Below are 15,356 nucleotides of genomic sequence, written 5' to 3' on the forward strand. Positions count from 1 at the left end.
TTCTCCTTTTTTTCTTCTCATTATCCGCCCTCTTTTTTTTAATCTGCTCATACTCACCTCCCTGGTATTCCACTTTATTCCATGTCTTTACCTCTTTTTCTCCTGCTCTTGACCTTGTCTATTCTGATCTCATCTGTTGACACTTCCTCAGTGACACAAACAACAGCACTGAACACAGATCCTACAGGGTCAGGGGTTTTATTTGTCCTCATTCAAAGCCTCAGATCAGTGGTGGACAAACTGGCTGCTCTCTAGTTCTGACCCACAGACGAGCTTTTACCCTTAAAGTCAGGGTGGTGTGGGGTGGGGAAATAAAGTAGCAGTAAGATGCATTGTCATCATCCTGTATTGTCACTATTAACCATGAGAAAGGCACACTCAGAAACACATTATTCATCAGCACATAGAGGCTGCATAATTGCATTAATGAGCCATGAAATGAGTGTGACCGATCTGGCATTTCACCAGGGACTTGTCTGTCTTTGCAAATGAGGTGACAGTTGCAGTGATATCCAATATCTGTTGGTTGCTAATAGTTATTTTTGAAATGTGTGAATGGATGGTCCATTGAACCGGTATGCAGTATACCATCCTCATCTATACCAGCTAAACATGTCCTGTTCATTCCAGATAGATTTGTGTGAGAGGATTTGTACCTGCAAGAAATCAAAGTGTTGTGATAGCAGTGCCATCCTTTTGTAATGTTGGTTTTGTGGAGTCTGCGTGGTTAAAATCTCATTGCTTGATTGCTCCTCATAAAGAGTAACAGCTCCCGAAGCTAATGGAGAACCTAATAATAAATAAAGACGATTCTGTAATCAAACCTTCCCCATCTGTTGTGGGAGAATTGGCTTCAGGTCATCTTTGTTACTGTTGCTAAAATTGAATTTGTAATGTGCTGACCTCCCCTTTCACATCTTCTCATAATTGATGGCAGCAGAGGGATTCTTTAGCAGTACAGATAACACCTTTTATCACAGATTCCTCTTGGAGATTTAGGCCTTTAAACATAATTTATGACCAAATGAACTGCCATTGACCTCATTAGGCCCTAAGTAGCTCTGTCTTTCTTTGTTTGGTGATAATCTTGCAGAATAATAATATGCTAAATCCAGCCAGCTCGAGGCCAAACAGACACTTTTAACCAACAAGTCCTCCAAAGTAAACAACAAAATGTATTATTTGCTGCCACAGTTTGCCCTCCAGAATGACATATTGCCATTGTTTTTCTTTGGAGGACGGTCTCCTGTTAACAGTTCTTTTCTCTGAAAAAGATTTTGCAGTATCAGCCATTACTAATATGCTGAAACAAAAAGGTGATTAGGTGACAATTAATCAATAGCAACTTTGGTAATTGACAAATTCTTTTCATTTTTCAAGCAAAAATGTGAAACATTCCCCAGTTTCAGTTTCTGAAATGAGAGGAAAACTGAACATATTTGAGCTCTTGACTGTTGGTCAGACAAAACAAGCCATCTGAAGACACCACCTTGGGCTTTAGGAAGAGAAAATACCCAACAGATCTCTAGAAAATTACATCTGCCTCTACCCGTCTCTGTTTTCTGATATTTTTCTTGGCTTTACAGCTCTGTCATCTCTCCTGCCATGATTCTTTTTCTACACATCCTGCCATTCCTTGACATCCCTCTCGCTCTCTGTTACTTTCCTCCCATATCTACAATGTAATTGTGTTAGTGGCGCATTGGTGCTGTCATAATCCTTCATGGTCAGCGAGTTACAGAGTGAGGAGCTCTGAATATATTCCACAGGGGAAAGAGGAGAGGAGACTGGGGGTGGGAAAAGCCATGGCATAAGCGGTGACAGCACATCTCTTCCCCGCCTGTGATCTGTCATTAAAGTTCAATTGAAGCTTTATGACATTTTCTCACCCACTCCTGCAAGGCTGAACACTGGCCGACCACCCGCTGCTGCCTACACACATGCCCAGGGCAGATGAGTTTGTATATGAACATCCACAAGAGCATGTAATTTATATAATCATATCCATTGGCCAATTATGTGCTAACAAGCCAAAAAGAAAATAAGCATCCACTATTTAGTCTAAAGGTCAGTCATCTCAGCTGAGTCCCTGCAGCAGAAAGAGTTACCTCTATGAGAATTATCAGCTGCAGGCATTTGGATTCTGGTCTGAAATTGATTCTCATTGATTTGTGGAAAGATGTGTCATTATCGCAATGTAAGTCATTATTTAACCTTTTAAATAGTCTGGCAGTTTGTAAATTTGTATTTAGTCGTGTTTAAATGGCATCACTTTGATGATTGCACTGTGAAAGGTCAGAAAGATGTGAGAGAGGCAGAGGGCGGAGAGCGATGAAAGGCTGAGAGAGGAGAAATGGGAGGAAGAGCAAAAGAGGGATAAAATCTGGGATAAGATGAACTGAGGAGGAAGAGACTGCATGAGGAGGATCTATCAAGTTTAAGATATTTGTCATTTTAATGATATAAAAACACACGTATAGCTCATGACAGGGTGATATAAACACATTATAAAAACATCTAAAGTGTAAGTTTGGTTGGATAAGTGAATGCTGACGTGGTCTTTAGGAAGGATAGTGAGATGGTAAAGAAGAAAAGACAAACACAAAGTGAAGGCGTGACTAGGGAGAGTGAGACAAAGGTAACTGAGTCCATGTTGTGTGGGCCAGCTGAAGTCTGGAGGAAGGAGAACGAGAGAGAGAGAGAGGATGACAGACAGGGAGAATGAGAAGAAAAGGAAGATGATTAAGGGCGAGGACATTGAGGAGGATTGTTAGGAAAAGGAAATTGTTGCACATGCAAGCACTCTGACTCCGGTGCCGCTGTGGTGGCAGCGCTTCATCTCTTCTCCCACCCACATTATTCTCCTTCGTGTATCTGCTGAACCCTGCTCTCCGCGGGCAGGGCTGATAAAACCATCTTGTTAACCTTGGTCAGATTTGTTATGCTACTGGTATGCAAAGCATCTGCGCTTGAGAAACTAGATGGGTGTTTATATGAACAAAATAGAAAATCCAATATTAAAAGAAACATTATAGCAGGTCAAATAACAAGGAAAGAATCATAGTTACAACAGATGTGCTGGCGTAGCTAATAGCCATGAACTCTATCATGTGGAGATTCACAATAAAAGGACACTAGCCGTTAGCATGGAAGAATTTCTTGACATGCTTTTGAAGAGGTCTTGGGAAATGTTTACGAAATTTGTGGGAATTTATTTTCAGATTTCAGGATCTCTGTGAGTAAATGACATGTTTGTCCATTTCAGCTTTTCTGCTGTGAATTGTGTTAGTTTGCTGAACAGAGGGTAGAGTGAGTAGACCTGAACTTGTAGTTTATTAAAACTCAAATGTCTTCTTGGGGAAACAGGAGAATGGATTTTCTTCTCTGTGATTGCTGCCACAATTAGCTGTGCTCTACTCTAGGCCATAAATGTGTCCAGACAACAGTAAAGCTTGTCAGCACATACAGTACATATCTTAGATTAAAACAAAAAGTATTGATCTGTGTTTCTTTATGAGCAACAGGGATGCATTGATCAGCAAGTGCAAATGGGAAATCTACCACATGATTTTTTTCCAATGCCCTGAAAGATGGAGACTTGTTGATTTTCTTCGAAGACTGCTCCTGGTGTTTCTGTCAGTGAGGAAACAGAACTGTAATGTGAAAGGAACTGAGTGTGTTTTTCATTTGGCTGTTTGTCTTTTGGCTCAATCTATCGCTTCCTGTGTCCTCTAGTCACACTGCTCCCTGGTTGTGTAATTATCCTGTCTCGATAGCCCTACACTGCATCCTCCTCTGCCATCAGCCGGTCATTCACTCTGACAGCGATTCAGTCAGCCAACCAGCAGGGCAATCAGTCAGTCAGGCTGGTTTGAGATTTGTGGTTTTGTTGTGTCGCTTTTCTCATTTTTTTTTTTTTTCTGATAATCAATGTATGACTGAAAATTAAATCCCCCCTGGTTCTAAAGTTACATAATTGTTTTACAGTTACAGAAATATTGTAATTTATGCTCTTGGCTCTTGCATTTATTGCTGTGGTGACTTAATGTACATATTCAGTTCAACCCCTGCATTCATAAAAAGACTGGAGTCTTCATACTTAGAATTTGAGTGAAAGTTAATTTCCCTGTGCGATTTTACTGCCAGCTGTTTCCCACATGCATACACACTAAAGATCTCTTGGTGTGTAGGTGGTGAATGTCCTGAGGGGTCTAGCATGGGAGCAGGGAAAGGCATGGCCATGGTTATTTTTACAAGTGGGGTTGTGTCCATGTGTGTCTGTCTTTGTGAGGACTAGTTTGAGTGTTAAACAGTGAGATGAAATCTAATTTTCCTCCATAGTATTTGGGTGGCAGCAGAAATCTTAGAAACACATGCAGATTTTACCTGGGTGATGAGATACCTCTGAAGAAACTCTGTGTTTTGTAATTTTGGTGGATTGACCCTTTAAGGTTAGAATTAGGTTAATGCTAATGCCACTGTCATGTTATATAGGATGGATGAGAGAGATGGGAAGGTCCACTTAATTCAATGTACAAAGACAGTGTGCGCTGACAATATACAGTAGCTCTACGTACAACCCACCCTACATACATATTATTAAGTTGGATATATCAGAGCTTTCAGAAACATGAGAGTTTCTGAGTCCTTTTCATGACTTTGATGTTGACATGAACACCATTTACAAGTCGGAAACTGGACAACAGTAATTACTGGAAACATAAATACTGAATAAAGCAAGGGCGCGTGAGTGCATTATGTCCGTGAGAGTCTGTGTTACTATACAGTAGAAAAACAAAACTGTGTGTGTGTGTGTGTGTGTGTGTGTGTGTGTGTGTGTGTGTGTGTGTACTGAGCCTCTGACCTGAGCCCTGAAACATCAGTTGCTCACTCTCCTCTTCTTGTCTCCTCTGCCTGAACTATAAGCAGATTTTATACTGTATACCATGAAAACAGCAAGGCCTTACCAGATGTAAGTTTTTATTGTTCATATCTTTGTATTTTTCTACTGTAGGAAACATAAATAAATAATCCCATGTTCAACTATGTGTGTGTGTGTGCGCGTATAAGAGTGAGCGCATATCCATAATGAATGTTACCTAGCTATATTATGATAATAAATCTGGTTATGCTCTCAGTGCAGCTGACACAGATTTTTATGAGTCATTTCTAATGGGACGGCAGGAAGCTGCTTGAATTGGCTGTAATACAAAGATGCGGGAGACAGGTCTGCTTTAATATGGAAACACAAAAGGACAATAAAGTACTGCCCACATGGGTTTCCATCTCTACTTGAACTGTCTCTCACTGCTCTTCTCTCCTGCATTCTCAGAGAAAAGCGTGAAAAGGGTCTGAATGCATAAGACTTGCAAGCATACTTTACTCCCTCCATTTAACCTGATTACTTATACCGAACAACAACGCACACGCCCTGTGTGTCCTCTTATTGCACATGCTATTAGCGCTTTCACAGCTTTCAGTAACAGTTGTGTTGCTCTGGTTCTCCTCCTCCTCTTGCCGTGCTGACATCAGCCCGCTTGCTAGATGTCAGGTTAATCTCTTGCTCCCTCACTCTTGGACTACATTTCCTCCTGTTTACACTGGATGTGCGGGCACTGCCTTTTGTCTTTATGGAGCGACTCCCTGCTGGCATGGTGCCTAGAACAACTCTCTAATCTAATAAACAGCATAATCAGGCCACTACTCCTGCCGGGGTGTTTCACCCGAGTGTGAGCCCCAGAGGCGAAGTGCATTGAAGGGGGACCAGCTTGTAAAGGCCTCGATTTCTCTGTGTGATTACCCGTCTGTTATATATTATCGGTGTGTCAGCTGCAGTGTGCATGTGCGTTTGCGTGTGTGGCTCAGAGCATCTGCTGTGTGCGGACAGTTAAGTCCAACACCGTAGGCTGAGTTGAGCGTGAGGCACTGAAGGCCTCTCCCAGCCTCTTTGTGGCTCAGCTGGAGCTTCAGATCTGAGTGGGAGTTGGAGGTTTGGGTGCACCACTCTCCCCTCCTGACCACTCAAAGTAAAACCAGACCAAAGCCCTCCTCTCTCTGCAGGAGGTACAGCATCTCTCTGTGGAGGCTGAGCACACTACGGGTGCTCTTGTGGCTTATTCTGATTCCCTGCTTGTCCTCCTCCTCATCCTCCTCCACTGCCTCCTGCTGCTGCCGCCTCTTTTCTCTCTGCCTCTAAGAGTCTGCAGTTCCTCAAATGCACCTCATTGCCACACCAACACCAAACTTATAATATATAATTATTTATGCCAGTTTTGTTCCAGAATGAGACACACACCAAGAAAATGACATTCATCACATATCATATCATTAACATTTAATTATTTTGCAGAGATTTTTTTTGTGTGATGAATTTTAGTAATAATTACAATAAACCATTATTGGGAGCATAAAACAATCAAGTTTTTGTTGGATTAATTATAGTTTGAGTGGGTTCAGATATTATCAGCGTGATCACAGTGGCTCTGCATTCCTCTCACTTAGATTTGTGCCAATTGTCTCGCCATCTCTCGCTGAAGTCTGTCCTCTCAGACATTTTTCTCAAGAACTGGTTCCTCTCCCACTGTTCGTCTCCCCATTTCCCTACATCTCCCCCCGGCCTCCTCCCTCTGTTTCAGCGCATCACGTGCTAACGCTCCACAGAGTGACTGTGTCTGAGAAAACATGAACATGCATTGCTTTAGCTGGTATCCATAACTGTTTTTGGTTTAAACACCATCATGGATGTATTGAACAGCTGAAGAGGAATCAGCAGCAGCCAATGGCAATTGCTCACCCAGCTCATATGATGGAAAAGTTTCTTTCACTTCCTGCCAATAGTACATCCACATTAGTGTCTCTCTCTGGACGAATCTGGCCGACTGCCCGCACACAAATCTTGATACATCTCTTGGTGGTTTTTAAATATTAATTGGACTTAATGGCTAGAAGAGTTGATTTAAATTATGGGAGCGTGCAGGAAATTGTTTTCTTAGTTTTACAAGTGGAAGTGGAAGTAGTCAAAAAGTCTGTCTGAGCCTCAGAGCATCATTTGACCTGTGATTTTGACCTGTGCCAGCAACATCAATATCACACCATACGGTGCTGTTTTAAACAAACTAAACTTCAGGGTTCTTTGCCTTTGGGTCAAATGAGGACTTTTGAAAGAAAATGTAGAGTTGGGAAGGTTGGGGGTGGTTGAAGATTTGAACCGCTTATTGTTGAGAGGAAGAAATACAATATGTAAAGTCACAATATCACTACACATAGCAGGGAAAGTCTCTGTCATATGACTCTTTCCCTGCCGTTGGGAAGTTATAAGGAGTTATTTGAGCCAGAAGAAGATGAAAACTACCCAGTGCTGATAAGCAAATGGAGCTCATGGGTTGCTAATGGGGAATTGAATTAGTTTGACAGTGGCAAGATGAATGAGATGAAGCCTCATGAGATCCCCTGCTAATGCAGTTTAATGGCTGATATGTGATTAGAAATGGGCATGTATCGTAGAATGAATCACTGGTTAGATGCTGGAAAGTTTGACACGTTTTAAGCTCCAGTTGAAATATTAAGTATTATTTTTGGATGTTGGCAGGTTTCCCTTCTCATCAAACAGGCTTTTAAGGCTTAATTAGTCATTTTCATGACCACAGTAAATCATTTTAGTTTGATTTAGGAAGGAAAGTCTACTGATGTGAACATGTCATTCTGTAGCAGCAGAAAACAGCAGAGAGCAAACCTTTTGTAGCTGTTGTCATGGTAAAATTAATACACATGTGGTTAAGAATGGGGGGACAGTCGCGGTTTGGTTAGGTTTAGGCACAAAAACAACTTGGTTAGGTTTAGAAAGAGATTGTGGTTTGGGTTAAATTAAGTACTTTCTTAAGGTTAAGGGGCCCTTGTTGTCATGGTTACAATAATAAACACATGGTTAAGGATATGGAACAGTCGTAGATAAAAGAAACAATGTTGAAAGTCCTTAGCTGCCTCCTCTCCTAACATGGATTTTGTTGCTCTTGATACTCTGTCATTTGACTTCCTCCGTTGCTCCCATCAAAACTAAAGGTCACCTAACAATAAAACGTAACTATGGGTCATAATAACCTGCTAGCACAAACGACCTCTGGGGTCCTTTTTTACAGGAACAAGTGAGCTCTAGAGATGCTGATATGCAGATTTTTGTTACCTTTGAACAGAGCTTGGCTAGTGGTTTCCCCATTTCCAGTCTTTGTGCTAAGCTAAGCTAAGCTAAGCTAAGCAGCTGTTAGCTGTAGCATAGTTATTGTACAGACGTGAGGGCGGTGTCAATCCTCTCATCTAATAAACATATTTCCCCAAACCATCACCTTCAATCTGAAATGTCTCTATGTCTCTGTACATGCTGGTTCATGTCTGTGTATGTCTGTGTATGTGTACTGTGTGAGTGTAAAAGTCAAGGTTTTCTGTGCCTCTAGGTCCTAATTCAGTAATAACTTGCTAATCACTCGACCTGTGGTTTTAATTACAAGTGTCGTTAGGCGCTCCTTGTTTCTAATCAGTTGATGGGTGGAGAGGTGCAGAGAGTGTTGATACTGTTCCATGTAACCTTGAACCATGCAAAAACACAACCTTAATGGTTTGTTTCAGTCATGACCAGTGTTATTGTAGTGCAGATATATGCCTTGAATTATCTCAGTGAAAATGTTCATTGTTTCTATGTTTTAGCTGTTTCATGTAATTCCTAATTTTATGTGTGTTTATCCAGGGGAAGGAGACGACAGAGGAGGAGGATGAAGTCGCTGTGGGGATGGAGAAAGGCTTTATGGATGAATTCTTTGAGCAGGTTTGTTTATCTTGGCTTCTTTCGCTCTCATTCTCTGTCAGTCACTATTATTACGTATTCACACATTAACAGGTTCATAGTAGGCTAATAACTCGCCATCTTGAATTATAGTCCATGTCATTTGCTACACTACAATCTGCCTGGGTATCATTCCTCTCCTGGTACTGAATCTAATTGTGTTAGTTTTTCAGAGCTCTGTAATCAATCTCACGCCATTTCTCTTCCCTGGAGAGCATTGATATGATTTATAGCTATTGATGTTGTTGCTGGTGTGGCACGGATCATTATGTATTTTATTTCATTTCAAAAAGGACTTTATTGATTCAACGACACAATGATGCTCTCCTGCTCCAGCTCTGAATAACAACATCAGTGATTTCCCTGCAGTCTCTGTTCTTGTCCATGACAGATACTCTATATGCACTGAGCCTGTGTGAAGCTGCATCTGTGGATGCATTTGGGAGTGTTTTTTGTACCCTGTGTACATGTGCTGGGAACACAAACTGAACATTGGCTTGGCTCTCAGAGGGAGGCGGGGAGGGGGCAGGAGGGGCCATTTCAGTGTAGCGGCAATTGACATCTCCTCCCTAGAGAGATGGAGACCTGCTGTGAATCATCAGTCATATGGAGCCAGGCTGACTTTACTCTGTGACATCTTTCTCTGTGAGTAAAGTGGCCTCTGTAATGCCTTTTTAATGGGACTGCTACATACATCTCCCACAGCGAGTGGTTTTGAGGTAAAAAGCTGGATAATTCAGCTTACAGACTTTACATCCTCTATACAGTATAATCCATATTTATCACCACTTATCGTGTCTTTTATCCTCTGCCACTGCCATGTTACTTACATTTCATGAGACAGTCCCCTCAGTTTGTAAAGCACCTGCGTATATCAATTTATATACATGGAGGCTTTAACTTTGAAGTATTTAAATCACAATTGCAAATACTGCTACAAAGATGGGTCGGGCGAGGTTGAATGCCATTTAGCAGCACTTGTGAGTTATTAAAAGAGGTCTGACAATCAGCACTTTGATATGTGAGTTTTCAAAGCAACATGAGACTACAAACGCATCATCAAAGTGTCTAAATCATCTGTGACTGAGGTGCAGGTGCATTGATCAGAAACCCTGTATAGATATTTAATATATCAAGGGGAACAGTCCTAACAATCATGACGATATGTGTAAGATACAGACGGACAACAACAAGAAGCAGTCATCACATATTTTAACTGACCAATGGGTACATGATGGAAATACTGTGTATAACAAAGACTTCTTACACTGCTAAATGGAGCCACACTGTTTCATGCAGGCTCAGAAGTCATTTTAAATTCACGAGTTCCATACACTGTCAATTATAATGTACATGACCACAGCCAGTAATTCAAGCAACTGGGCAGCACATAAATAGACGTGGTGGTCATTCATTCTGCTCAGGGCAGCTTTCATGCAGCTAAAACTACAGCCTGCTTCTCAGCAGTTCAGCTCCCTCCACGTCCTCCTGCATTAGCATTTAGATTTCTTCATTCAGCATGACTTCATGTAAATTTAACTGCTGTGTATCTCACACTCTGCTTGGTGTTTATGGGTTTAGAGACACGTCTGTGTCACACTTGTGCAGATATGTTTTTGAGCTCCATGGGGGCAGAGTCGCACCACTAAACCAAAATGTGTCTTGTTGTTGTGGTAAATGGTTAACACCAAGAATAAGTATTGAGGCTGCCCTGACTCACTAGATTCAGCTCCCTGCAACTTCTACCTCCTCCCCAAAATGTTACTGAAGCTGGATGGTCACCACTTTGACACAGCAGAGGAGATCCAGTGTGAGTCACAGATGGTGCTTGACGCTCTTACAGATTGAAGCATGGCAGGAGTGCTTGGAGCAGTGTATTGCTGCACAAGGTGACCACCTCAAAGGGGATGGCAGCCCAATATAAGTCAGTACAGTTTTCACTTGTTATAGGTGCGTCTGGGACCCCTGTGATCACACTGTGAGAAACGTGTTGTTGAATCAATATTGCACATCTTCATTTTCACTGGTGCACTGCATGTGAGTGGTGAAAGTCCAGTAAAACCATGTCAACTGAGTATTAACCAGCTGGACACTCTGCAGATCTTCATTGCTCATGCCTGATTTTATGCAAAAAAGGATTTCAATTTGAGTGAGGGACAAATGGTTCATAGCTACCCCTGCATCCCATAGTCTAGCATAAGTTCAGTATATACTCATGACTGTATCTCCTGGATTTGAGGTTTGACAATCAGTAATACAGGGTAGAACTTGAAAATTACACCTAAAACACCATAATTATAGGATGTTTTAGCTCTGAGGGAACACTGTAGCCTGCAGTCATTTCTATCACATTTGTCTCCTCTCATTTCTGTTCCTCTGCTGCTTCTAGCCTCTGACAGACTTGTCTGTATCCATCATAGATATCGGAGCGTCTCTTCATCTGTCTGGAATTTTAGGCCTTTACAACTGTCTCAAGTGAGAAAAGTGAAGAAAGTGGAGTTTGAAATGTGAAATCTAGAGACACAGAGATCAACAACGAACAGTTTGAGACCATGTTAGGAGAAGAGAGTGATGTGGAGAAGATAGACAGCAAGACCAGAGAGGAGGAGCGGGTAATAATGTTTGTCAGTGGTCGATGTAGGTAGTGAGGGGAGCAGATTAAGGGAGCAGAGGGAGTAAAGGGATAATAACGCTCTAACCCTGACTGGATGCGTTAATTAAGCTTACACTGGTGATCTGGAGGGATAGCAGACGGTGGAGAGACAGCTGAGGCCCTTTGTCCTTCACTTCACTTCATACATATTGAGTGTGGATATTGATTTTATTATCTGTTAGTGGCATTTGTGGGACCACATATGTGGCTTTGGTTACTTAAATGTGTTAAAGTTTCATGTACTACACGATGCCTAGTACTGATCTGTGTGTTTTTGAGTGGATGTAACTGCCTGTGTAACTTTATTTATGCCCATCTATACCTGCCTGTGCCTGCCTTTACCTCTTTTCTAAAGTGCTTCTGATAATGTATATTTTACTGGAAGTCTTTTTTTTTTTTTACATTCAAGTATTTGTGTGTGTATTTGTGTGCAGATTGGGTTATGTGTAAAATTCATATGACATGTACGTTGTTTTTTCATTTTGTCACAGTAAAACATGTGGCAATCTCTGATTTTGGTTAGGATAAGGCTGCATTTTCTAAAGTTTTCATAATATTGCAAGTTTTCTGCTGTAACCTGTATCTGTACTGACATGAAGTGCTACAGATGGTGGCTGTGATAAAGTTTTTGCCTTCTGCTATGTTGTTCAGCAGAAGTTATGACATCTGACATGGGTTGTTTACCTCAACACTTTCAGTGTGAGAAAAAATCTGTACCCTATGTTGTATGTTGACTTCACAGCTTCAAGTGTGTGCATGCATGTGATGCTCAGCCAAGGCTTTAGTCTTATGTGGTCACTGACTAAACTGTACACGAGACTGCAACCTGCTGTTTCTCTCACACTGATTGGGATATTTTTTCATACTAGGATAAATACTAGACAATATTTAAATCAAAGTTATTTTACACTTTGGGTTTGTTTACACTCTTCTTAAGCTTGCACTAACATCAAACCTATATTCTGAATCGTAATCAGCTGTACCTTAAAGTTTGTGGTAAACTATTAATGATTATGATAAATAAGGTACATTTATAAACTGTGTCTGCACATGGGGTCATTAGTTCAGAAAGCAGATTAGTAGCAGACACGTTGTAGGTGCAAAGATAACTTATTGAAGAGGGTGATGGTGATGACAGTGGAGCAGGTTTGGGAGTTGGCTGGTGAGGAGGCTTGAGCCGCAGAGCAGGGAGGAGGAAGAGCAGGAGAGCGATGAAGGGAGACAAGATGAGGAGCCAGGGGCTGGAGTCAGGAGCCAGTGAGGAAAGACAGAGGTCAGGACACGAGCCACGGGTAACGAGCCAAACAAAACAGCAACTTGCGAGAAAGGCTCGAAGCATAAGACTGACTGAAGCAAGAGGCTGCGGTGTGGCGGGATGGTAGTGGCAGAGCTGGGTATTTGCACAGGGCTTGATTACAGTGAGGAGGTGCAGCTGGTGTGGCTCTGCTCTGACCCTGGTACACCTGCTTCCACTCAGACACAAGGAGAGAGCCACAGGGGAAGTGACAACAGGTCACGGAGACACAGAATGAGAAGTGGAGGGGGTGTCAGGGAATTGCTGAGGCAGATGTGACACAGCAACCCTCAAGCAGTAAAACAAAGGTTAAAAAAACTTCAACTTTAAGCCTCATCTTTATGCATTTGTCACACTGTGAGACGCACAGAAGCATTTGTCAGTGCTCTTGTTACATTGTGTGACGAGACTCATTTCATGCCCCCAAAATCCTTCACCTGATGATGCAAGAATGAAGTGAGAAAAAGCAAGACAGCGTTGATGTGGCCTCAAGCTTCTTATCATTCTCTCCACCAGATACAAGTTCGACTAAAACTAAAATTAGATGACAAAGCAGGGAAACTGCAGTTTTTCTTGCTGCTGCTGACTGAATCACCAGCTCTGGGATTTAGCTGGTTAACAGGGGATTTGTACAAGATGCAGAGAGTACCAACAAATGTCATGGTGTCCACAGGCATGTCAAGTTCATAAGGAGAAGTTCTAAAAATTGGTTTAAGTGATCCTATAAGTGTGTATGTCTGTTTGTTTTTGCATGTGTGCAAGCTTCCCAGCAGCGTCTGATATTGGTTTTTCTCCCACACCAATAAAATTTGCCTGATGTCTTATGAGAGCTGAGAGACGCACCATGACTCACTAACACATGGTCTTAAAGCTTCAAGTGGTTTCATCTTCTGCTCCCCCACCCCCCCCACCCCCGGGTTCCTGGCTCACTCTCACTTTTTAACTTTGTGATCTGTCTCCACCTGTCTGTCTGTCTGTCTTGTACATTTGTTCAACACTGCGCTCACCTCATTGTGCCTCCTGCAGTGCCTGGTCTCTCCCCAGTGGTCTTCCAGAGCCAATTATGTTGTTATTAAAAAAACAGATCCAATCAGCAACTAATTAAAGAGATAATAGGAGAATAATGACCGAGGCTAAGAAGAGGAAAGCTCAGAAATGTGTGGCTGGAAGAACAGAGGGAGAGCAGAGCTGTGAGATGTGACAGAGTTTGGGGAAATGAATGGAGAACAGGATGGCCTGTATCGGAGCAGGTGTAGGGGAGGACAGAGTGATCAGGGCTGGATGACAGACTGAGATGAAAGTAGAGATTGATGAAGTCACCAGCAGATGTGACCTGCTGCTCATCCAGCTGTTACCTGAGCCAGAGGCGGCACAGCTGGTGACGAGGCAGCAGGGAGGAGGGAGTTGACTGGGTAGAATGTCAAACCTGGATCTTGGTGGCAGCTGATGCTGTGAAGTGCAGGGTTCAAAGGAGGATACACATGTGATGCACTTGCAGGGTCCGTTTTCTTTAATGCATTTAATCATGTTGATAAAGGAATTGTTCAGCATTTTGGGAAATACGCTTTTTTGGTTTCTTGTCGATAAGTTCTAGTCAGTAGCCGCCTAGCTTGACTTAGCATAAAGACCGGAAACTCGGGGAAACAGCTCACCTGGCTCTGTCCAAAGTTACCAATATCCATCTACCAGCACCTCTAATGTTTGTTTGTTAGAATTACCACCTCACGGTTGTATACCTCTGCAAACAGTCAGTCCAACCAAATGTGAATTGCGGTCACAATTTTGCCTTCTGTTCTGAGTTATGGTGTCTTATGGTGTATAAATGCCAGAAAAAATGTTTGCAGAACATTATGCTGTTGCAGTGAAGTTGACCTTTGACCACCAAATTCAAATTAGTTCACCTTACAATAAAAGTGAATGTGAATCTGTGTTGAAGAAATCACTGGCACTGTGATATAAAAACAAAGCAGATTTAGTAACTTTTGGGCAGAGCCACTCTCAAGCTTCTCCCAGTCTTCTGCACGCTGTAGCTTCATAGTTATCAGAGAATAGTATTGATCATCTCATCTAACTTTCAATGATAAAGCACAAGAAGACACAAACTCTGTTTATGTAATACCTTCCATAAGGATATTTCTCCTCATTAGTTAGGTAGGCTCGAAGCCAAGAAACTGATGATTTTGATAGAGATCCAGATGTGTGTTTTCTGTTATTATATGTTTTCTTATCATAAAAACCTCTAGTAGTAGTAGTACTAGTACTAAAATACTTATGTACCTCTCAATGCTAAAGCACACAGTAATATTTTGGACTGCAGCATAGTTCCAATTTTTTGACAACAGTTTAGGGAAGACTCTCTCCTGTTCCAATACAAAGATGCCCCTGTGCACAAAGCAAGGTCCACGAAGAAATGATTTTCTGAGTTTGGTGTTGAAAAACGTGGCCTGTGCAGAGCCCTGACCTCAACCCCATCCACCATCTTTGGGAGGAAATGGAACACCAGCTGTGAGCCAGGTATTATCACCAAACATCAGAAGCTCGACCTCGCTAATGCTCTCTGGGATGAATGGGAACAG

The 15,356-nt window shown here is 42.0% G+C and overlaps 1 protein-coding gene across 5 annotated transcripts in view; it reads left to right on the forward strand.

Moving 5' to 3' along the window:
• The window catches only part of stx1a (syntaxin 1A (brain)), a 54,638-nt gene that overhangs the window by 4,421 nt on the left and 34,861 nt on the right, over positions 1-15,356 (forward strand). For all 5 annotated transcript variants that reach the window (XM_051065424.1, XM_018702115.2, XM_051065423.1 and 2 more), the window contains exon 2: positions 8,738-8,815. In XM_051065424.1, coding sequence (XP_050921381.1) covers positions 8,738-8,815 — 78 coding nt within the window. The remainder of the gene's footprint in view (positions 1-8,737; positions 8,816-15,356) is intronic.

This window comes from Lates calcarifer, linkage group LG21 (assembly GCF_001640805.2).
Source record: "Lates calcarifer isolate ASB-BC8 linkage group LG21, TLL_Latcal_v3, whole genome shotgun sequence".
NCBI lineage: Eukaryota > Metazoa > Chordata > Actinopteri > Centropomidae > Lates > Lates calcarifer.